At 35.7% G+C, this 26,189-nt stretch overlaps 1 protein-coding gene across 4 annotated transcripts in view; it reads left to right on the top strand.

The window, feature by feature from the left end:
• LOC115209408 (eukaryotic translation initiation factor 2-alpha kinase 1-like) overlaps positions 1-18,703 on the top strand; it is a 56,867-nt gene extending 38,164 nt beyond the window's left edge. Inside the window, exons 11-19 of one of the 4 annotated variants that reach the window (XM_029777812.2) lie at positions 903-1,008; positions 2,873-2,978; positions 4,326-4,420; positions 7,697-7,793; positions 10,026-10,111; positions 10,887-11,027; positions 14,240-14,332; positions 16,430-16,514; positions 17,443-18,703. In XM_029777812.2, the coding sequence (XP_029633672.1) occupies positions 903-1,008; positions 2,873-2,978; positions 4,326-4,420; positions 7,697-7,793; positions 10,026-10,111; positions 10,887-11,027; positions 14,240-14,332; positions 16,430-16,514; positions 17,443-17,465 (832 nt within the window). In that variant the 3' untranslated portion in view covers positions 17,466-18,703. Of the gene's footprint in view, positions 1-902; positions 1,009-2,869; positions 2,979-4,325; positions 4,421-7,696; positions 7,794-10,025; positions 10,112-10,886; positions 11,028-14,239; positions 14,333-16,429; positions 16,515-17,442 lie in introns of all 4 variants that reach the window. The other 3 variants (XM_036501122.1, XM_029777811.2, XM_036501123.1) reach the window with 3 other exon arrangements.
• Positions 18,704-26,189: the final 7,486 nt, after the last annotated feature.

Raw genomic sequence — 26,189 nt, 5'->3', positions numbered from 1 at the left:
CTCAAACAGTTTGAAACTATGTACTATGGGGTGCTGAAAAGAAAATACAGGAGGATTAATTTATTATGATTTTATTTAAAATATTCCCCGCTCAGATTCACACACTTATTGCAGTAGTCCTTCAGTTTCTCAAAGCCCTGTAAAAAGAACTCAGAAGGTTGGGCTTCCAACTATGCCTTTCACAATACCCTTAAACCCAGGAACTTTTCAGCACCACCTTGTACACTGCTATATATTGCATTATCAGAAAACTCTCCATCTCTGAACTATTCACCAACATAAGTTGTACTTACTACTTCATTGTTGAATGGTTAGAAATATGAAAAGCCTTAAGATGTGGAAAAAAACAAGAAAAAAAACTACCATAGGAAATAATTATCAAACAAGATATAAAAAGAACTTGGATGGTTTGGCCTCCAACCAGGCCTTTCACAATACCTTTAAAGTCAGGAATTTTCCAGTACTCCTGCATAATGTAATTAGTATAAGCCCATCATATGAAGTTCATCTCACCCATGTCATTTGAAAATCACATATATGAGAAATAAATGTGAAATTACTTAACACAGAACTGAAGCTGTATCCCAGGCTTAGCTTGCCACATAAAACTATTGGTTAATAAAATAATTTGTAAGTATTCTAATCCTCTGGCATTTAAACCAACCATATCCAGCCCAAATATTTTACCTGTTTTGTATTCAAAGCAATCAGATCTGACCTCTCACACCTACCATACATCATCTTAAAAATAAACAATCACATCACTGAAATTTTAAAGTTATGAGATAATGTATGATTAATTCAAAACAATATGAATAAACAAGCATTACATTTGACAAAGTAATCTGAATGCTAAAGGTTAAATCATAATAAATTTTCCATTTTTTTCTTTTTCCTTCAAGCTTTCAGAAATTAAATATCAAAGAATTAGACTCATCTTCCAATTCAAGTGATATCTCTGAAAGCTCTGATAATCAACTTTGTAACTCTCAAGGATCTCCGGTAATTGTAAGTATTACTTCTTTTTCTTTTCTTATTTCTTTTGACATTTGATTCACTTATTGCTATTGATGAATGCTTTTGTTTTTTGCTGATTTTCTTCTAATAAATACTAAGTGATGCAAATGATTGATCATGGAGGCTCAGATTTGAGATGCATTGGGTAATTTTGGAAGATAAATTCTCCTAAATTTAAATGTTTAACTATATAACTATGGCTCTGGTCAGGTATGCAACACTTGATTTTTTACCCAAACTTACAGATATATTCCATATCTTACAATAAATTAAGATCATTTCTAGATTTTGTAATTAGCTTTTAACAATCCTGTATTAATTTCTTGTTTGAGTCACTTCAGCTTGTCATTTTTCTTTTATCTTTATTTTATACCTACTTTCTTTTTTATTTACAGGAAATATCCTTTTCTTTTACTCAATTTTATAATACATACATTATAATCTGCTTCTGATTTTATTTCTTGTTGTGTGGAGGCTAATTGCTCGGCTTAACCTAATGCCAGCCAAAATCCCCTGGGAAAATGAACAGGGGACAGTATTCTTGTGTGTATGTCTGTGTGTGCCTATATATATATATATATATATAAAAGAATAAACCAAAAAAATTCACCACCTTGGGTTGAAAAGTTGGGGGTGCTGCGAACGAAACCTTTCTAATGGCTATTGAGACATGCCAGCATGCTTGCAGTGTTGCCACAGGTGATAGCAAGGCTGATGCACTGGAACGGCCAAGCGCCTACACAAGCCTCACCAGTTACCTCTGCAAGGCGAGTTGCCAGTGAAGACAGGAATCTCACAGTTAGTGGTCCAACCCCACCAAACGTCTCGAATGCCACAGAATGGAAAATGTAGTTGGCCAACAGATCGTAGTATGTCAGGATTTTGTTCCGCTCTGCTGCAGAATCTGTGGATCTTGCCCTGACCACAGCATCCAGGATGTGAGAAGAAGCAAAGGAGTCGCTAACTGTGATATCCCAGACAAGGCATCTGCCTTACAACCAGTGGCACAGGGTGAGACCATCAGGTCTCTTCCCATCACATCAAACAATCATCATCAAGATACCAGACATTGAGGTCTAGCTCGACACCCATTTTGATGACATCAATGCCCAGTGCAAACACAGAGGGCCCAAGTGGGTTGCCCTGTTGTACTCCTGAGGTGGAGGTGATGATGTGGTCACCAAAAGAGAGATAGGAGGGCTCCCAATAAGCCTGCCATGCAAGGTGGTAGAGTTGGGGACAGCATCATGGCCGATGGGGTTGAAGGCATTCTTAAGGTCAAGTTTGAGGATGACCTTAAGTGACAAGGAGGGAAAGTTGGCATGGTCTGTGGTAGCATGGGCAGCAGCTTCACATCCTAATTTGGTGCCCACTCCTAGCTGGGTGGGAGAAAATTCCTCCTCCAATAAGCTAGACTGATTGTAAGCACACCTTTGCAGTGAGACGGCGAAAGGTGCAGCCGACCGCAATGGGGCACAGGTCTCCATTGGGTTTAGTGAGCCCAAGCCTTATTTCTCCAGATTTTTTCATTTTGTGCTGAAGATTATTGCAAATATAGAGGAACAGCCTCATTTTGAACTGTAATTTAAAGTGTCTTTCTCAAAAATTTTCATGACTAAAGAAAATATAAAACTTCTCAATTTGTCTTCAATTTTTGCGCTTTAATCAATTAAATAGAAAAAAGTATTTCTGTAAAAAAATTTTCTAATTTTTCTGTCAGGTATATGTGGGTTTGTTTAAAAATTTTAAAACCAAACTTTATTTTATGGTTTTAGTTTTGCTTTTTACAATACATAATCTTATGTCCGTCTTGAAAGTGTTTTATTAAATTCTTTTTTCCTTTTTTTTTTAGCAGTATAAATCCTGTAAAACTCTGTATATACAAATGGAACTTTGTGAACAAACATTAGAAGACTGGCTGAACTCCAGAAACAGAGAAGATGATAAACCGCTAATTGAGCGTAAGTTTACTCGTGGATTATCTAAGTAACTGTTAAATGGATTACTTACTATTTTTACTCATTGAAATACAAGTTTGTGCTAGTTGTTATATTATGTGTACAAAAGATTATTTATTTGTATCCTGTTCAGAAGGTTAGATATGAGCCCCAATCCATAACAGTGTTATTACTTGACTGTTTAAGCCCATGTTGTGTTTCTGTCAATAAGATTAGTTGTGTACCCATGAAACTAAGTGTACCATTGATACATCATCATCATCGTTTAACGTCCGTTTTCCATGCTAGCATGGGTTGGACAGTTCGACCAGGGTCTGGGAAGCCAGGATGCCCTTCCTAACGCCAACCACTCCGTAAGTGTAGTGGGTGCTTTTTACATGCCAGTGGCACAGGGGCCAGAGGAGGCTTGCAAACGGCCATGATTGGTTGGTGCTTTTACATGTCACCGTCACAGACGCCAGTCAAGCAGCACTGGCATTTCTGGTGCCTATTCCTTTAGATTGTCAATTGACTGACCCAGGTTCAAAAGCAGATATTCTAAACATTTTCATAACTGCATCATAGTACCATTGGTATACTGCAGCACCATCTTTGAATTATTAATCTATACACAATCCAAGAATGCCTATTCACCATCACTTGTATAAAAAAGAAAGCTATTATTCGGTCTTTCTTAAGTTTTGCCATGTTAAATGATTCCATTTCTGGTGATGATGTGCTGTTGGCAACACAGAATATTGATTTTTTTTTTCTTTTTACTTTTTCATCTCCATTATGTATTTAATGATTTTTACCTGCTCATCTTACATACAAAATATAATTAGAAAAATAAAGCAAACAATATTAAATTGGTAATTATGAGAACATCAATTTTTCCTGGGACCATGAATAACGATAAATTTTATTTAAATTGAAAATTTAATTTCAAATTGCTTATTTGGTTGCCATTGATAAAGAGATGCAAAACATTCAGAATCTGATTTTAAAATTATAATTAGTCAAGTACTAAACATGCTTGATCCAACAAAATTAAAAAGATGAGCAATAGTTAATATAGAAATGTGTTAATTTGACACCCAAGATAAAGCTTCCATACCTCCTAGACAAATCTAATATTCCAGAGAATGAAATATCTGCTTTGAATCATAACAACTGTAGCAGCATTTCTTTGAAAATTTCAAATTGGAAATGACATAATCTTTACTCTCAATCAAGTATTTTAAAGTACAATTCACTGAGTTAGAGAATATCCTAGTTATAAAATCACTAAAATTTTTTTCTTAATATTTTAGATTCTGTATCATTCACCAAAATATTATTTGACAGCAATGGCTTCTTTTCTTTTCTCAGGTATTGATGCTGTAAATAATCTGAAAATTCTCCAAGAAACTGTGGAAGGTTTAGAATTCATACATTCCAGAGGAATTATTCACAGGGACATAAAGGTAAAATATGCTTTTTGTCTTTTAATTTATGTAAATGAAATAAATTCAGATATTAATAATCCATGGAGATCCATGATACATAAAATATTATTACATGAACACATCATCATCATTATCAGTTATCCATTTTCTAATGATAATATTTCATAATTTTAGATAAAGATGCAATAATGATGCAAGAATCTAAGTTAAGATGCTATAACTTTTGACAGTAATGTTAGAACAGCTCTTGTACAAAGTTTGTGTTATGGGGATAATAATACTAATAATAATGGAATACCTCTCCCACATGATGAGTGGCATGTGATAGTCATTACAAATACTGTGACGCAGGAAGTCAAGTCAAGAAGTCAGCAAAGTCGGTCATAGATAGTCATGTCTTGTCTAACTATACTGCTGTACGAGAGTGGATGTTATAACAGTCCGCTGTTGGATTACAACAGTGGTGATGAGGAATTAACAAACTGACGAGGATTAAACAAACCCACAAGGAGTTATGAAACTTACAAAAGTTTTTTGTGTGAATTTTACAATATACAAAATTGTAAAATTATGGAAGAATTGTTAACTGGTTTGCTTGAGTTGCAAAAACAGCAACAACAATAACTACTGCAAGAACAACGTCAACAACAACAATTATTATTACAGTAACAAAAGCTGCAATTAATGAACATTAAGTCATCCAAAAATGCTGCAAAGATGTTCCCACCACATTATGTTGGAAACTCAATAATGGAATTTAAGCATGAACCAAACGGAGTTACTTTTGAAGCATACTATAGAAGATATGAACAGATCTTCAATAAAGAGTGCAAAAGATTGGGACAATGATATGAAAATGCATCTAATCTTAAGAGAACTGGCAGGAGGAGAACATGAGCGTTACAGCAAATACATACTCCTGAAAAAAACCTTCTGACATAAACTTTAGAAATACAATAGACATACTAAAATTTTTAGCAAGAAAAGCTCATTGTTCAATACATGCTGGAAATGTTTGATCCTAGAAAAAGAACAACAAGGAGGACTAAATCACATATGCTTTAGAGTTAACAGAGAATGTGAAAAGTTCAAACTGGATGAGTTAATGCCAGACATGTTCAAGTGCTTGATATTTACTCAGGACTAACTGCAGAAAAAGACGCAGAAGTAAGCTGGAACAAAACCAAGCTGTATCCTTACAACAAGTGTCAGAAGAGCGTAAAAGAATTGTAAATTTAAGGCATGACACAGAGAAAATTGAACATAAAGATTGCTGCCAAGTGAAACAAGTGCAAAACGGGCAGAATAGAAATCAAGTGTGTATTAAAATACAGTACAAACAGGACTAAAGTCATATTTTGCATGTGAAGGTCTACACCTTAGAAAAAAAACTGCCCATTTAAGAAAGTGGAATGTTTCCATTGTGGAATGTACATGTGTACCTCAAACGTAGTTCTCAGGGAGATTCGGCGTGACACAGAGTGTGACATGAAACTCAGGTACAACTCATTTTTGCCAGCTGAGTGAACTGGAGCAGTGAAATAAGTGTCTTGCTCAAGGATACAACGCATCGCCGGGAATTGAACTCATGACCTTACAATCGTGAGCCGAATGCCCTAACCACTAAGCCACGTGCCTTCACATATACACAGATATTAATTTCGTATGCGTGTAATATATGTTTGACAATATATGTGCCTGTGAAGAATAAGTGAAGTTGTGTCATTGTTTGTGCCAGTTGGTAGATTTACACCCATTATCATTTTTGTTTTTTATTCATTTTACCATTTTGCATGTGAAGGTCTACACCTTAGAAAAAAAACTGCCCATTTAAGAAAGTGGAATGTTTCCATTGTGGAATGTACATGTGTACCTCAAACATAGTTCTCAGGGAGATTCGGCGTGACACAGAGTGTGACATGGCCAGCCCTTTGAAACTCAGGTACAACTCATTTTTGCCAGCTGAGTGGACTGGAGCAGTGAAATAAGTGTCTTGCTCAAGGATATTCGTTCTTCAACACTTGCTACCTCTTCCACAAAAAGGTGAACCCTTATAGATAATAGACATTATTATAAGACAGCGAGCTAGCTGAAATGTTAGCATACCAGACAAAATACTAAGCAACATTTTGTCTGTCTTCATGTTTTGAGTTCAAATTCTACCAAGGTCAACTTTGCCTTTCATCCTTTTGGAGCACTGGTGTTGATGTAATCAACTATCCCCATCCCCCAAAATTTCACCCTCCCCCCTATGCCTGTAGGAGAAAGGACAAATAATAAGTATTCTTCATGTCATTAACATTACTGATGTTATGAGTGTTTACTTACTCTTCCAGTGAAATCCATTGCAATATTTGTTTTGCACTGAATATTTGTTTTGTACTGTCAGAATATTTGTTTTGTACAGCAGTGAACCACTGATTCACCATTTCAAAATCTATAATCAACAATGCTATTGTTTACCAGGTGTAACATTTAGTAAATATAAGGCAGCAAGCTGGCAGAATCAATAGCCCACTGGGCTAAATGCTTAGCAGCATTTTGTCTAGCTTTACATTCTGCTTTCAAGTTTGGGGGTCAATAAATTAAGTACCAGTTGAGCATTGGGATCGATGAATCGATTTATCCCTTCTCTAAAATTGCTGGTCTTGTGCCAAAATTTGAAACCAATATTTAGTAAATATCCAAAGACCTGTTACTCACAGGTAAAGAAGACAGTTCCATCATTATTGTCATCATCACCATTCTTTTAACATCCACTTTTTCATGTTTGCTTTGGTCAGACAGAATTCGCTGAGGCCAATCCTTGCCTGATTCCAAACAAAGTAATATTACTCCATGAGCAGTCATGTTTTTCACAGAACACCACTTGTATGGTGGCGATGCTTGTTTACAGTTATTGCAAACACACACACGCACACACCCAGCTACTTTCAACATCTATCTTCCAAATCCACTTACAGGGCTCTGGTCAACTCACAACCATAGTAGAAGACACTTGTCCAAAGTGCTACTCAGCAAGACAACCCAAAAGCATGTAGTTGAGAAGTGGACTTCTTAACCACACCACCATGCCTTCTCTTGTCATTAAAAATATACTTCTTAATACACTGACCTACTATATTAAGAAGTCATTAGTGTTGTCTCTGCCAACTAAATCTTTTTAAGTAGGCAAACAGTTTATGTGAACCTTAAATCTGAATCATGTATCAAACAAAATAGGAGCACCCAGTTTTTCATTTTCAGGCTTTATTATTCACTAAAATATATTTATACTACTATTTCTATTTACAGCCTGCTAATATTTTCTTACAAGAGAACTTCTCAGTAAAGATAGGAGATTTTGGCTTGGCTAAAAGAAGTTACTCAAGTGATTCCGATGTATCCAAAGGTAAAGCCTTTTCTTCTTAATAATTATTATTCTATTAAATTAGATACAAAGTTGTACTTTTTTCCTTTTAATGGATAAGGAAAAATCAGATATAATTAATTGTGTTAATTGCTGTTTCATCATCATCATTATCTTTAAACATCTCTGTCTTCAATGCTGGCATAGTTTATTAGTAATATTTCATTTTGTGACATGCATATATATTTCTTTGAGTTGATTCTTGTAGTTTTTCAAAGAAAACAAGGCTAAATTAAATATTGGGACATTTTTTTGTTGTGTTATAGAGATAAATGTAAAGAACCACACTAGCTGTAAAGATATTGGGACACTAAATGATGATAGTTTGTCAGATTTCTTGTTTAAACAACCCATATAACACTTCATAACTTTTTTACTTTTTGGAATTTTCAGAGCATTTTTGTGAATTTGTTTTCTACACATGGGAATTTAGACAACTATGAAAAAAAAATTTTTTTGATTTTTGTGTGTGATTATAGGGTAATTTACCTGTTGTTTTTAGCACATCCCATGGTCATCTGATACCATCCTCATTTCTTTGTCACTCTGATGTATATTGATGCTTTTCATTATTTTTCTCTTCAAGTTATGAGGTGTTATATGGGTTGTTTAAACACATTTTATGTAACAGTGATACACCCGAGGGTGGTCTACTGGTGGGCTTTAAGCAAAAAATTCAGACTATCTGTATTTTAAACTCTGATTATAAACTCTGTATTTTAAACTCTGATTTTAAAAAACAATTGAAAAAGAGTTCAATTTTAGGATGTAAGGGGTGAGGGTCAAAATTTTTTTAATTTTTGTTTTCATAATCATATTAATTCCCATGTGTAGAGCATAAATTCTCAACCATTTTCTGAGGATTCCAAAAAATTAAAAAGTTATGGGATACTTAAGCCAGAATCCTGCCAAAAGTTCACATATTCACTATAGTGATTGTATTGTAAGAAAAGTATCCTGCCTTAAAAGCTACATGTTTCACCATTGTATAGATTGTATATCTGTTTTTGTAATTGTTAATACTTTCAAGTAATTATTACAGTAACTGTGACATTGACAAGAGAGCAAATGATGCTGTTATGAAACACTTAGCTAGCATGAATTAATGAGGGAGCTTTTATACAGCCAATCAGCCTACTAGAAATAGCAACCAAATCTTGCTCAACATTCACCCTACCATCATAGATATGCTTGATCAGAACAGACCTTAAATCACACAATACAGCCAGCAGGCTCTCAACTCTTCTCAATTAAATCCATACACTCTGATCTTTTATCAAAAGAATTTCTTCAAATTTTACTGAATTCTTCTGCCACCATTGCTGGTAAAGCTATATATATTCAAATTCTTATTCTACTTAATTCAAATGTAATATTTTACTTTTCTCCCACTTCCCATTGGATATCATTACTTCTTTGGATCACTCTTCTCAGTTCTTCAGTTGCTAACAACAGTAGTGTCCCATCCATCATCATACTTCCTTACATTCTGCTAACTCTTCAAATTCTCTTTCTCTCTTTTCAACTTTCTCTCCTTCTCTCAATACTTTTCACAAGATACAGAAATACAAGAAGGTGCTAAAAAGTTCCTGGCTTTGGAGTAAAAGAAAATACAAGAGGATCAGTTAATTATGATTTTATTCAACATATTCCCCTCTCAGATTCACACACTTATTGCGGTGGTCCTTCAGTTTTTCTAAGCTCTGTAAAAGAACTCAGAAGGTTGGGCCTCTAACCAGGCCTTCCACAATACCCTTAAAGCTGGGAACTTTTCAGTAGCCTCTTGTACACTGCTATATATTGCATTACCAGAAAACTTTCCATCTCTGAACTATTTACTAACATAAGTTGTACTTACTACTTCATGGTTGAATGGTTAGAAATATGAAAAGCCTTAAACTAAGGAAAACAACTACTCCAACAAAGAAAACTGCCATAAGAAAATAATTATTAAACAGAAAATATATATATATATGTATTAAATTAACTATGATAAATATCTTGCTTTCCAAAATAACATGTTTCTCCTTTACAATTTACCTACTTGAGCAAAACTGCAGAATATTTTTGATAAATAGTCAATGATGAGTTACTGTATAGCTTATATCTTTTATTTATTTCACTCATTAGACTGCAGTCTCCCAGTTCAGACTACTTTCTGAAAGCCATAAGTGTGAAGTTAATATCTTGTGTGTTCCTTTCCATCTGTTTTAGAAAATTTTGTTTCCCTTTCTGTGGGGGTTGGTACATCAACTTACTCAGCACCTGAACAGCTAAACTCTTCAAATTATGACACAAAGGTAAACACATTAATAAAGCTATCTTGTTTAGTTTTTCTTTCATAAATAGAGTAAATATAATGATTTGATCGGCTGACTTTCGCCAAAAAATAATACAGTTTTACATTAGAATAAAATGCATGTTTAAAATCATTCTAACATCCACAGTTTGGATGGAATTTATTGAGGCAGATTTTTTTATGGCCAAATTCCTGTCGGTGACCCTCTCCTATTTCCATGCAAGGTGATATTTCCCTATGGCCAGACATGTTTTCACAGTATATTGGAAATGAATCACCCTGCTTGTATGACAGTGACAATCATTTACAACTATTGTGTAATGTCAAGACAAGGTGACACAAACATAATCACACAACCCTATTTTACAAATGTTACTCTTATAATATTTAATTTACAAATAAAGAAGGGAAACACTCTGTGACCAGTTGGGTGGCTAAATTACACCTACCATCTTACAGAAGATAGAATACATTACATAATTTAGTTCTAAACACACGATGTCACAAAATAAAAATGGGATGGTCGTAGAATGCCTGTAATCATAGGCTTGGTAACTTGGAGTTGTCAGTTTTCTTGTACTTCTCACAGATTTTAATCAAGCTTCCAATAGACATAGATAAGGTAACCAAAACCAAGAAAACACATTATCTAGACCAAAGAACACAATGGTTATCACTACTATCACCAATAGAATTATAGAAAATGTATAATTTTATTTTTAAAATGTTCTTCTAATTGTGATATATTTAAATAACAATCTCATGTTCTTTTACAGTCAGATATATACAGCCTTGGCCTAATCGTATACGAACTATATTACTCTTTCGCTACTATGTTTGAACGTTCAGATTTGTTCCATGTTTTGAAAGAAAATTCTAAAATAGATGACTTTGTAATACAGAACTTCCCTGATCAGGTAATATTAATGCTTTGTACTATTGAATTGTAAATAACAGCATGTTAGATAGTTGGTAAAATCACGGCTTGTGATTTTTTTAGTTTTTTGTTTTGTTTTTTTTTTTGTTTTTTACATTAGTTGTTTACCTGGTTTATTGGTTAATTAACATTTGTGTAATGTCCTTTTTTATCATCATCATCATCATCATCATCGTTTAGCATCCGTTTTCCATGCTAGCATGGGTGGACGGTTCAACTGGGGTCTGTGAAGCCAGAAGGCTTCATCAGGTCCAGTCAGATCTGGCAGTGTTTCTACGGCTGGATGCCCTTCCTAACGCCAACCACTCCGTGAGTGTAGTGGGTGCTTTTTACGTGCCACCCGCACAGGTGCCAGACAGAGCTGGCAAACAGCCATGAACGGATGGTGCTTTTTATGTGCCACCGGCACGGGGGCCAGGCGAGGCTGGCAACGAACACGAATGGATGGTGCTTTTTACGTGCCACCGGCACGAGGCCAGTCGGGGCGGCGCTGGCAACGGTCGCAAATGGATGGTTCTCTTACATGCCACCGGCACTGGTAACACATCTGCAATTTCCATTGATCGATTTCAATTCTGATCCTCACTTACCTCAACAGGTCTTCACAAGTAGAGTTTTGTGTCCCAAGAAGGGAAGGTATGCATACGTAGGCTGGCTCCATCCCATGTAGAAGGCCACGGGTTATGGACTCACTTGTCCTGCCAGGTCTTCTCGCGCACAGCACACTTCCAGAGGTCTCGGTCTCTAGTCATTTCCTCAGTGAGACCTAAAGTTCGAAGTTCGTGCTTCACCACCTCATCCCAGGTTTTCCTGGGTCTGCCTCTTCCGCAGGTTCCCTCAACCGCTAGGGTGTGGCACTTTTTCACACAACTATCTTCATCCATTCTCGCCACATGACCATACCAGCGCAAACGTCTCTCTTGCACACCACAACTGATGCTTCTTAGGTCCAGCTTTTCTCTCAAGGTACTTACACTCTGCCGAGTATGAGTACTGACATTACACATCCATCGGAGCATACTGGCTTCATTTCTTGCGAGCTTACGCATGTCCTCAGCAGTCACGGCCCATGTTTCACTGCCATGTAGCATGGCTGTTCGTACACATGCATCATACAGTCTGCCTTTTACTCTGTGCGAGAGGCCTTTTGTCACCAGCAGAGGTAAGAGCTCTCTGAACTTTGCCCAAGCTATTCTTACTCTAGCAGTTACACTTTCAGCACACCCGCCCCCGCTGCTGACTTGGTCACCTAGGTAACGGAAACTATCAACTATTTCTAGTTTTTCTCCCTGGAAAGTGACGGAAGTTGGTCTCAGAGCATTTTCAGTGTTTATTATTCCTGAGCATCTGCCACATACAAAAACCATCTTCCTAGTTAGCCTTCCTTTGACATTGCTGCACCTCTTATGTGTCCATAGCTTACACTTGGTGCATCTTATACATCATATAACATCCATTTTCCATGCTGGCATGAATTGGGTGGTTTGACAGGATCTGCTGAACTATAGGGCTGCACAATACTCCATGTCAACTTTAGCATAGTTTCTACAGCTGGAGGCCTTCCTAACACCAACCACTTTACAGTGTGTGCCAGGTGCTTTTTTTTCTTTTTTATTGTGCTACTGGCACTAGTGCAGTCACCAAATAACTTGCAAAACAGGAAAGTAAAAGAAAAGGGAAAAACTGAGGAAAGGAAATTCCATCTTTGTAAGCATTAATACACAGGTTTAGTGAGTAATGGTTTGTTCCTTTTATTAAATTGTTTATTAAGCACCGGTCTAATGTTTTGTTTGTTCTTTAACTTTTTATGTCATTTGTTGTTTAAAAAGCTGCATATGTTATGTATTGTGGATTCTGTTTAATCAAGCCAAATGAAATTATAGCTGTGGCCAGTGCCAGTGATCCATAACAGCATCCATGCTAGTGACATGTAAAAGCACCTGTGTTGGTGACACATATAAGGCACCCACTACACTATCAGGTTGATTGGCATTAGGAAGGGTATCCAGTCATAGAAACCAAGCCAAAGTCAGACTGGATCCTGATCCAGCTCTCTGGCTTGCCAGTTGTAGTCAGAATGTCTAACTCTTGCTAGCAAAGAAAGTGGACATTAAATGATAATGATGTGTGCTATGTTTTTTTTATATCTTGTAACTCCTGGGCACATGTGCATGCATGCATGCTCATTCAATCAATCAATCAATCATACTGTTATATTGAAAATGTTTGCTTAACTTGGAAAGAGTGTGTTCAGAATATAGAAAATTGATATTGATTAAACAAAATGACCAAATGTAAAACTGTTTACCAACATTTCCATATTATTCCAGTATGAAAAGCAGTTAATAGAAATGTAGAATGATGATGGTGATGTCTATGTAGAGCAAATGTAGACAGATACAGGGGCACAGACAGACAGAATTTCGCTTTTATTAATATAGATGATGGAGATATTAATCCATCTTTGCCAGATCTGCATAGCTAGATTACTAATTGCTTTACACTAACCTGATTAATAATTGACACCTACTATACATTTATTTTGTGTGCACCAAACATGAATACATCATCATCATCCTTTAATGTCCATTTTTCATGCTGGCATGGGCTGGATGTTTTGACAGAAGCTAGCCAGGTAAAGAGCTACCCAGGTGCCATGTGTTTTGGCATGGTTTCCACAGCTAGATACCTTTCCTAATGCCAACCATTTTAGAGAGTGTTCTGGGTGCTTTTATGCAACACTAGCACAGATGCTTTTACATGACACCAGCACCCATGAGCCTGCAAGATTAGTATCACTTAGCTGAAGAGGGATGCTGGGGACATGCCTATATGCAAGGACAACCCCAATTTTACTCAGCTTGATATGTCTTTCCATGCAAGCAAACTGCCAGAAGTCTTGGTCCCTTGTCATCCCCTCTGTGAGGCCCAACTTCTGAAGATCTTTTCTGACCACTTCGTCCCACATCTTCCTGGGTCTACCTCTTCTACACATTCCATCCACAATTAGAGATATATTTAATATTTCTTTCTCTCCTCTACAATATGTGATTGAAGACAAAGTAGCCAAAAATGTACTACATCCCATTCTAAATATTCTATATCAGTCTTTTTTACCTCAAATCTCAGCTTTTTAATAGGAAATTTTAATAGCAATTAACTTTTATTCCATGTGTTATTTGTCTTTCAAAGGCTGAACTAATCAAGAAAATGACAAAAAAAGATCCTGCTGAACGGTTAACTGCACAAAACATCTTGAGCCAATACTTATGTACTTCAAAAGATGTAAGTGAATTAGTATATATTTAAAACTTTTATAATTTCCAGAGTTTATAGTGAGTAACTGCTTCCATATCCATAAAGAATTCTACCAACTGTAGTCGGAAATGATTACCTATTCCTTTGAGACTTTTGTGATCTGGACATAAACATTTTGAAACTGACCTGTTTTCCATTACATTTCAGACAGATTCAGTACAGAGTTGCTGAGGCAGAAATATCATTATAGCAAATATTCTGCTCAATACCATAGATTTGCTTGTCAGTTGCTTGATCTTAACCACTTGAGCAGGAGTAGTTGGGGAGCATCATAACCATGTTGAAAGGGATTCTTTGGGGATTAAATAAATATGACAAAAGCAAAGTTTGAAGGAAATATTAACCATTTTTCATACTTTCTAGGGGTAAACAAATAGGAAATAACAGTTGCAACCAAAGGACAAAAACTGTGTTACATTAATTTTGCTACATACAGTAAGCTGCAATAGATAATCAAACAGAAAAATTATAAGAACATATTATATATCTATTTTAGATATGATGTACATCAATTACACTATCCAGAGAATTTAAGACATGCTGTGATAAAACATTTCTGATTTTCAGTAATCAGCAGTGTGATGATTTGGTTGTGTTAAGTCAATGGAAAGAACACAAATTTCATTGAGATTTTAAATGCAAAAACATTTATTCTTATCATTAGCAAACTATATATTGTCATTACCACAAACAACAAAGAAGAAGTGCTTATACCAAGTGAGATAATTCAAAGTTTGTATGAGATGTTGCAGTCAAAAACAACAGCACCTATCATCATGTGATTTTAGCAGCTTGTTGGTTTAGCTGTGTCATCATCATCACTGTCACCATCCATTGGCTGGGGTGCTATAGCTAAGCATGTGTCACTGCTGCTTACGGGTTCTGCTGGCTAGTGGCTAAAACACACTAAATATATGTCCGGTGTCCTTATCAGAAAAAGTGTGCCAAAGATGAAATTAAGACTGTGTTTTACCAAACATCTAAATGGGCGATTTTTTAGTTATATCATCAATAATTGAGCAAATCACTTTGTGTTGTTTAATTGATTTTGATACAATGATCTGGGTGTTTTGGGACTACCAAATATTCTTGTGGCAGACATATATGAAGTTGGTATCAAAATGTTCCTGGATTACTTCTGTAGAATACCAACAGATGGTAGTACACAATTGCATGTGGTGAGAGCTAGCAGTGACTTTCATGAGGCAGTGTGCCAAGTGACATTGCTGTGTTTACTTTGCAAGTTGTGAAATTTGTGTTTTTGTGATCACGTGTATGTAGTAGTCTGCAATTTTGCATTAAATTTGGGAAGTCTGCTACAGAGACTTTGAACATGCTTTGGCAAGCTTACAGCAATGAGGCAATGGGTCATATGCAATGTTTCAAGTGGCACGGGTGCCTCAAAAGCAGAAGAACGTCTCTAAAAGATGATGAGTGATCTAGAAGGACCGCCATGAGCATCACCCCTGGAAATGTGGTATTGTGCATCAAGAATTCATCCCCCAAGGCTAAATTACCAATCAAGTGTTCTACTGTGATGTTTCGAAGTGTTTGAGGGAGGACATTCAGTGAAAGTAACCAGATCTGTGGAGTGTGAAGACTTGGATTCTTCACAACAATGCTCCCTGTCACCAAGCTCTCATCACTCCTGAGTTTCTCACCAAAAACAAAATAGTATCCCTGCTACACTTGCACTATTCACCAGATTTAGCACCTGCGGTCTTTTATCTTTTCTCCGAGATGAAAAGGCAGCTCAGAGGTTACCATTTTAACACCATTGTCGAGATCCAGAGTGAATCGCAGAAGGTTCTTTACTCACTTATGGAAACCAACTTTCAGGCTGGATTCCAAAACTAGCAGGAATGCTGGGACTAGTGTATTGCTGTGCAAGGGTACTCTTTTGAAGAAATGATGTTAAAACTTAGGTAAATAAGTTATTTTTTATAAGCCTGAAAACCTCTTGATATCATCTCGTATAACCCTAATATAGTCTGAAGTGTAATTTTCAAATTTTCATTTGTATAATTGCTTACTTATTTTATTTTTTCTTGTTCCTATTGTTAGGATATTATCAGAGAGCAAAAGAAAGAGATTGCCTATCTAAGAAACAAATTAAAAGAATTAGAATTAAAAGTACATAGTTATGAAGGTAAGATCTCTATTTCTTTCTTAAATATCTAGGGTTATTGGGATAAATAATTCTAATTTTCTTTTTCCAGTTATGGTTGAGTTCCTTTTGAGCATTGGGCCTCATGAAGGCAAAGTGGTTGAGTTCTTTCAAGCGTTGGGCCTCACAGAGGCAAGATGGCTGAGTTCCTTTTAAGCAGGTCTCACAGAGGCGAGGTGGCTGAGTTCCTTTTGAGCAAGGGGCCTCATGGTGGCAAAATGGTCGAGCTCCTTTCGAGTGTTGGGCCTCACAGAGGCAATGACCAAGACCTTTGACATTATGTCATGCTTGAGAAGACCCATCAAGCTGAGCAAAATCGCAGCCATGACAGATACTGGTGTCATGCAAATAGCACCCATGCAGTGGCATGTAAAAGCACCTGTTACACTCTCAGAGTGGTTGGTGTTAGGAAGGGCATCCAGCCATAGAAAACCATGCCAAATCAGACTGGATCCTGGTGCAGCCTCCGGCATACCAACCCAATCAAACTGTCCAACCCATGCCAGCATGGACAACAGACATTAAATGGTGATGCATTCTATAAATTGGAGCCATTTCTTTTCATTTGTATTGCTAATACTTTGGAGAACGGCATAAAGCACAAAATTTCTCATAAAATCTTAAGATTTCATACCTTACTTAGTAAAAAAAAATGATTAAAAAAATTATTTTGTTGATCATAAGGTTAAGTCTTACATATCATTCAGAATTTGAAGCTTTGTGAGTATAATATTGAATTAAACTCTAAAAATCATCATTTTTACTTCGTGCTTAACTCATACTATTGTTAAAACATTTTAATCATATGGAGTAATAGTTAAAACCATTTCAATCTAAATTAATTTTATAGATGCATATTCTGTATTTATAACATTAACATCAAATATGTATTGTCTTTCATTCACTTCAGAGAGAGAGCTTACAGAAAAATGAAACCACGTCAATTAAGAAAGGTGACAAGTCTCTTTTGAAGAACTTTCAGGTGTAATCCAATTATTTCATCCCTCTTTACACCTTTTGCAACTCCTTCCACCAAGGAACCAAAGACAGGTGCACCTCTGTGTGGTCTACTGGAAATAGCAGTGAAATTTCTTTTACATGACTCATTTTTTTAAAAAATGATATACTGGACAATGTAATCCAGTGTACACAATGCCTGAAAGACAGGATGGTCATGTCTGGAAGTCTTTTGATCATATGTCAGCTTTATCACTCAAGGCTGACCTGGGACTAAGCACTACCAACAATTTGCCAGAATATCTTGAAATGAAATGCTTATTTTTTTGCTTCAGTAATAGTGTATAAAAGATGGACATGTAAACTTCCACTTGCACTTTAAAGATTTTAAAACTTTCTATCAAATTAATTTGCTTTTTAATCTAAAATTCCCATAAAATTTTTATATTCCTTTCGTTAACCTCAAAAAAGATTACCAAATATCTTCATTTCACACAAGATAAACATTTTGTTATAAATTAGTTTAGATCTGGTATGTTTGCAAAGAGTTTATAAATTTCATGTCTCCATTTTCTAGAAAGGTTTTACCTTTTCTGTATTCTAGGTTTTTAATTGAAAATACCTTTTGCAGAATTCCATCCTCTCTAGACTGGCAGCAATAAGAAAGCTAGTTGTAGATAAATATTTTGTGAGAACAGTTCAAGCCATGTATCAAGGTGCTTAAAGCAGAATCATCATTTAACTGCCACTGTTCCAGGTTTGCTTGGACCAGACCGAATTCATTGAGGCAGATTTTCTAAGGCCAGATGCCCTTCCTGCCACCAAACCTCACCTGTTACCAAACAAAGTAGTATTTCCCATTGTTGGACATATTTTTTTATGGAAGACTGGAAATGAGCAACACCACTTGTATGATAGGATGCTCATTCATAATCATTAGGTGATGTCAAGACAAGGATATGCACAAACACATGCACACACAAACACACACACACACACACACACACAAGGTATCTGTCACACACACACACACACAAGAAATACCTGGTGGTGAAACATAGGAAATACAAGGGGAAATGTCCATATTGTAAGGCCAGCAATTTCGTGGGGAGGGATTAAGTTGATTACATCAACCCCGGTGTTCAACTGGTACTTATTTTATCAATCCCAAAACGATGAAAAGCAAAGTCGATCTCTGGGCAGAATTTGAAAAAAGGTGGTGAGCTGGCAGAAGTGTTAGCACACCGGGCGAAATGCTGAGCGGTATTTCGTCTGCTGCTACATTCTGAGTTCAAATTCCACCGAGATCAATTAGATAAGTACCAGTTACGCACTGGGGTCGATATAATCGACTTAATCCGTTTGTCTATCCTTGTTTGTCCTCTCTGTGTTTAGCCCCTTGTGGGTAGTAAAGAAATAGGTATTTCATCTGTCTTTACGTTCAGAGTTCAAATGCCACCAAGGTCGACTTTGCCTTTGATCCTTTCGGAGTTGATAAATTAAGTAGCAATTATGCACTGGGGTCGATGTAATCAACTTAATCCCTTTGTCTGTCCTTGTTTGTCCCCTCTATGTTTAGCCTATTGTGGGCAATAAAGAAATAAGAATTTGAAATCAGAGTGTAATGACAGATGAAATGTCACTAAGCATTTTGCTTGGTGTGCTAATGATTCTGTCATCCCACTGCCTTCCTGTTAACTCAAGAAAAAAATTATCTTTTTTTTTTTCCTATAGTGGTGTTTCTTTTATAATTCATTATTTATAGAGGTACTATTTGAAGGTTTCATTTTCAAATAGAGTATCTAGTACAAGTCAAACTGTACCAAAGAAAATCGAGTGGGAAAACAAGAAAAGCTGTGATAAAAATGAAGACTATAATCATATTCAGGATATCAATGTTATAAAGTGATTTTTCATCTCTATTAGTAAAGTCATCATGTTTAGCTTCTTATAAACATTATAGCTTAGAATATTATTACGAATTATAACTATGTTGATAAGAACTATTGGGACCCATGAATATTTAACGGAATTAATGGTACACCTATTGGGTTATTTCTGAAAACTTTATCCAAAAAACCTGAAAGCAAAGCCCGTGTTGTGTCTGTATGGAAAGATAGTTGCTCATCTGCTACTCATTGAAAAGTGAAAGAAATTGAAATAAGATGATTACTTAATTCACTTTATATACTTTATGCACAGTTTTATAGACTTAAGACTATAAAATTCACTCTTATTTTCCCATAAGCAAAAAAAATATAGCCTGTACATTTAGGGGCAGGCGTGGCCGTGTGGTAAGAAGCTTGCTTCCCAACCACATAGTTCTGGGTTCAGTCCTACTGAGTGGCACCTTGGACAAGGGTCTTCTACTATAGCTTCAGGCCAACCAAAACCTTGTGAATGGATTTGGTATATGAAAACTGAAAGAAGCCCATTGTGAATATATATATGTATACCCCCACCATTGCTTGACAACTGATGTTGGTGTGTTTATGTCCCTGAAACTTAGCAGTTCAGCAAAAAAGACCAATAGAATAAGTACCCTTACCTTTTTTTTTAAGTCAGGGACCTCTTATTCTACACATCTTGAATGGTATGAAACCAGTAATGATTTGTTAACAGGGGAAATGATGAGATCACTGCATGTAGATCAGTGATTTTTTCAGACACACATACAAGTATGCATGTGTGCACACACACAACAAGCTTCTTTCAATTTCCACCAACTAAATCTTCTCATAAAATCAAGGTTATAATGGAAGACAGTTGCCCAAAATGCCATGCAGTGGAACTGAAACAGAAGCCACATGGTTGGGAAGTGAGCTTCTTAACCTCACAGCCATGCCTGTGTTTAATGAAAAGAATTATGAGTGGAAAGTTAGTGGTGGCATGGAACAAGTGTGAGAAGTGTTCGAAGATCAAGAGAAATCCAAATACTTGTTTGATATAATGTGATTGTGTTTACTTTTATTTAGGCTATGTCAATTCTTGTTATACTAACTCGTAATAAGCTACTGGTCATGAATTCAAACGTTACTACACTAACCGTGATGTACTTCTATGAAAGACACATTACATTGCATGTCTATCTAGTTGATATTGAATATTTTCATTTTATTACTTCATTGGCCAGCAATAAACTATAAAAGCCAAATCCTCTAACAGTATACAAATCTAATAAACTATTATTTTATCTATACTGACATACAACATATTTTGTTTATATTTTTATAAATTAATACCTTTGTACAACTTTTAATTTTTTGACATTAAAGCTATTTTTTAAAAATAATACTAGTTTGTGGAACTTTATTTTAGAAGAAATGTTGAAATTTTGAAGTGTAACAAGTGTAACAGAATTACTGTAAAAAAGTTTGAATAATTGCTTCTTCTAGTTTAAAAAGAAAGCAAATTATTGACATATGGTGAGTAGGCTGAACAAAAAGCAAACCTTTTTATATGTGTCCATATTTCAATTTCATAATCATCAACATCATTTTACAAATTAACCTAAATATTTGCCCCTTTTTTTTCCATTGAGACTTATGCATGCTCTCTCTAAGAGTGAGTATGCATCTCTTGGTGCTGATTTAGTAAGAAGAAAAGTTTTGAAGAAAATTATGTAAAACCGTATAGAGCTCAGAAGAGAGAGAGAGGTAATTGACTGAAAAGTTCATAGGCTGACCAAGATACTCTCATGGAGTGAGACCAACTGTGGTCAACATAGTCCCCCTTGCGGTCCACACACTTCTTTCATCCTGTTGTTCAAAAAAGTCATTAACAGCAGATATGATGTCATCGTCGCTGCAATATTGGTTCCCAGCCATGTGTTTTTTCATGTTGGGAAACAGATGATAGCCAGATGGGGCCAAATTAGGATAATAAAGAGGCTGATCAGCCAGTTCAAAGCCACAGTCATCCACAACAACCATTTAAACCTATGACTTGTGTGCTGGAGCTTTGTCCTGAAGAAAAAAGACCTCTTCTCTCAGTTTTTTCAGGTATTTGATCTTCATAGCCTTTCATGAATACTTCAGCAAGTTGGCATAGTACACCCTATTGATGGTGAAGCCTTTTAGAAGATAGTCAATAAACACAATGCCTTTTGCATCCCAAAAAACTGAGGCCATTACCTTCCCTGTTGATGAAATGACCTTAGCCTTGTTTGGAGCAGATGAGGAGGGGGTATTTCTACTGCTTGGATTGTCTTTTTGTCTCTGGTTCAAAGTGATGAACCCAACACTCATCCTGGCTTAGGAAACATTCAAGAAAACCAGCTGGAGCTACCTCAAACAATGTCAAATTTTCCTGTGATATTATCAGCCTGGTGCGCTTTTGATCAGATGTCAGAAGATGTGAGACCTTCAATGTGCAGAATATTCTCAGCTCTCTCACGGGATATGCTAATAGCACTGGCTATTTGACTTTTAGTCAACTGCCTGTCGTCCATCATCATGTGGTCAACATGATCAAAGTTTTCCTTGGTGATGGCAGTTGCAGGACATTCAGGCCTTGGGTCATCTTCATGACTCTCTCTTCCTCTTCCTAAATTCAGTTGCCTACTTTTACACTGTTGATAAAGCTGGAGTATCATCCCATAATATAGCAAGCATGTTAGCATGAATATCCTTAGGGGCAAACCCTTTTTCTGCAGGTACTTGATAACACCACAATACCAAATTTGCCCATTTTCAAGAGCAGTCACTTCTAGTTACTTTTGAAGTTTTCTTTGAACAGTCATATGTCAGTTTAGCTGGAAAGAAACAATACAGTTATTAACAGAGAGTTGAAATTAATGCATGCAAGACTTCACAGTTCTAGCATTACTCTTCACAGCCTATGACCCTGTCACAAGGCTGATTTCCTCATTAAACCTTCAATCAAACTTATCTGCCCCACTAAATCCAGCCTCAGATATATTAGTAAACCTATTTTGAATAGAATTATCCCTGTTGTTAAAGACAAGCTTAATCTTTGGGGTAATACTGGTGAGACAACAACTTGGTTCCTAATAAAGGCAATACTCAGTATTAAAAACTATTATTCTTCTATATCCCATATTTTACTGAATAAAGCTAGGAAACTAACATATTCACTCTGTGATACTAATGACTAGAAAAACTCTTTTTTTTTTCAATAATAAATTCTAGTGTCGATCATTTACTACTAAATTCTTCTGATTCCAGGCAAGTCACTGACCCAGTTAGCTTATTTTTTTTGTATACTAACTGCTAATACATTTTCCTAAAATTGAAGGTGGCCTAGAGACAGTAATTTGCTCATTGCTACCAATTATTCCAAATCTGATCTTCAACCTATCTACAAAGCTCTAAATAAATTTTTCCACAATTTCAATTTATACCTTATCTCTGGTAATAGTTTGATATAGCTAATTTCATAGATATTACTTTAGATTTAAATTCAGGCTTATATTTTCCCTTTCATAAAACTAATGAATGTTTCCAGTATAGTAATGTTAAATTTAACCACTATAGATTTATAGTGTTTCCATTAGAATTCCCAGCCTGTCTGCAAATGAAGATCATCATTTAACATCCATTTTTCATGCTGGCATGGGTTAGACAGTTTGACTGGAACTGGTAAGCCAAAGAGCTGTTCCAGTCTGATTGTGGCTTGGTTTCTACAGCTGGATGCCTAACACCAAAAGTGTAGTAGGTGCCCTTTCCATGTCACCAGAACAGGTGCTTTTACGTGTCACCAGTATAGATGCTACCACGTGTCACTGACACAGGTGCTTTTACATGTCACTGGCTAATAATCACACCTTACTATAAGTCCCTGCTAACTAGTTGTTTCTCTGATAAAATATCTGACATCCTTAATCCTAAACTCAAAATTCTACTTCTACACAAATCTCCAATAATACTAAAGACAATAAGTGTTGTCCTTAAAATTAGTATTATTGGATTTATTGAATAAATCCAATATTATCCTATTTCTATGGACAATAAGTATACTTCTGATTTTCACTGTCATAGAGTTTCAAAGTATAATTCTAATACTAATCATATGTCCCTGGTATTGCCCAAGATGATCTCAAAAAACGATGGCACAGATGAGCCCAAAACTCATCTTATGAATAATGATTCTACCCAACTAAAATGTTTTGGATGACATAACAGAAGCAGAAGGTAGTTCTATGCTTTACACCTACCTCCATCTTGTTTTCTGAATAAATCTAGCCTAAGCTTTTCTTTAATATTCTAAAGTCTAATATCCCACTTCAGCTTCAGTACCACTCCATATTTGATACTTCCACTATACAGTTGCCTTTCACTACTATACAAAATCTTGAATCTATAATTGCAGCTTCTAGCAGATGAAAACTGAACTAGGTTCTTAAAACCCTGGATATGATAATTTTAATAATAACATTTTGTGTTATTATGACTAATTCTAACATCAACTTTTCTAACAATAATAATAGCATCTCTTGCTACAACTGCCTTGTAATAATAATATGACTGAAATCAAAAATAAAATTAGAAGCAAAAGTAAAAACTTACCTAGAAATTACTCAAATATTAGCATCAACATTACTACTAATACTAATAACTATATTACTTATAATAATAATATTATAAAAGAGAAACTGATCTCCATCTATCTGTTCATAACATCTGTGTGTATAGAGAGAAGGGGAGGTGTAAAAGTTGTTGCGAGATAAATACAGGGAGGGAGAGAGAGAGGAAAGGAGAGGCAAAAAAGTTGTAGAGAGAGAAATACAGTGACAGAGAATGTGTGTGTGTGTGAAAGATAGCTAAATAGGTAGTGTTGTCACCTCAGTAACTAACAAGTTTTGATTTAAAATGTGAGAATTTTAAGTGCAAGTCTGTCAACACAATGCAACAAAGACTTCAAAAAAGGCTATATGCATATACATAATACACATAGTTATTTTGGCAGGGTTGTGTGTGTGCGCGCATGCAGGTGTTTCTGTATTCCTTTCAACATAAAGACAATGCAAGACAGACTTTAACAAAAAGACCTTCAATTTGAACAATTTAGGAAGGTACATGCCTGATTAACAAATATTGGGGCATCCCATAAATAATGCAATTTTTTCAATTGCATGAATCAAAAATTAGAGGGGGACAGGATAAACTATCTGCATTAACTTGCTATAAAAGCAGGTAGTAATATTACCTTGTAGTGTAAGTTTTGAAGTGTGCAATTCAATTTTAACAGTTATTTTTTCAAAGCTATAATGGAAGTGACAAATGAGCATATTTGGCATATTTTGCTTTAGGAGTTGAATAACGGCAACAACACAACAGAAAGTGCAAGGAATATTAATGCAGTATATGGGGTTAAGACTAAGCGTAAGTCAGTATCAACAGTGGTTCCAGAAATTCCAAGCCAGAAACTACAAAAGACAAGACTCGTCCTGGAAGATCTGTAGAGCTCAACAAGGATGTCCTGCAAATTCTGATGGAACAAAATCCCATTGTAACTGTTGAGGAACTAGGAGAAAAGCTTGGATTTGTTCATTCAACCATTCATCAACACTTGCATGCAATCAAAAAAGCCAGCAAATTGAGTCAATGGGTTACTCACAAACTTTCCGAGTGAATGTGTGCTCTTCTTTGCTGTCACATCTCACAAATGAACCTTTGTTTGGATCAGTGATGAGAAATGGGTTCTCTATAAAAATTTCAAGTGCCAAAGACAGTGGGTAGGGAAAGGAGAAACACCAGCACCCCAGGCTAAAGAAGGTCTTCACCCATGTAAGGTGTTATTATCTGTTGGCAGGATATGAAAGGTTTAGTCTACTTTGAACTGTTAAACCAAAACCAAACGATAACAAAGGAGATCTATTGTGAACAGCTTGAGTAGCTTAAGTCAGTACTTGACAGTGAAGATGACATTCCAAAGGCTGAAGGAGCTTTTGGAAAGGATGACTATAGAAAAATGGAAATTCAACTATTGCATCTCAGAACTAGCATGAATGAAGGAAAAAAAATCAAATCTGTTGGTGAACATATGAAAATGGAAATTTCAAAAAACACTACCAAAGGCATTCTATTTGAAAATACAGTTAAACTCTGGAAAGAACAATATTTAAATGAACAATCAACATATCTTTTGATGCTGGGAAAGTTACACTTTTTGGTTTAACAGATGTGAAAAAGAATTTCAAACTGAAAATAATGCTAATCCATTTCTAAAGAAAATTAAAGCATATCAGTTTTATTCACAAACATTAAAAATTAAAAATTTTAGCCACCAAAGATTTGCAAGAAACAGCACCAATTCCACATTCTCCAGACAACAAAATAAACCCACTAAAAGATTCCAAAATCCCTCTTCGCCATGACAAAACACCATTCAAAACCAGATATTCCAATATACATGAAGAAATAGTAATTATGACAGGAGAAACCATCCTAGACATGAACAGTCTTTATTCAGATGTACAAAGGGTAATAACTTATTCTCCATACAAAAAGGAGAAACAAAACAGTAGACAAATTTTCTGAATTTATATCCACCTTCCGTAACAATGAACTTCCACTTCCTAAACCAAAGTCCAATACTAGTCGAACAGAATGGAAAACTATACATGATCTAAAAAGCATTCATAACATAGTTATAAAAGAAGCTGATAAGAGAAGCTCTGTAGTTATTATGAATATGAAACACTACAAAAATACTGCATTAACTCTACACACACTATAA

Source organism: Octopus sinensis, linkage group LG3 (genome assembly GCF_006345805.1).
Source record: "Octopus sinensis linkage group LG3, ASM634580v1, whole genome shotgun sequence".
NCBI classification, from domain to species: domain Eukaryota; kingdom Metazoa; phylum Mollusca; class Cephalopoda; order Octopoda; family Octopodidae; genus Octopus; species Octopus sinensis.
This window is presented reverse-complemented; position numbering and strand designations above follow the sequence as displayed.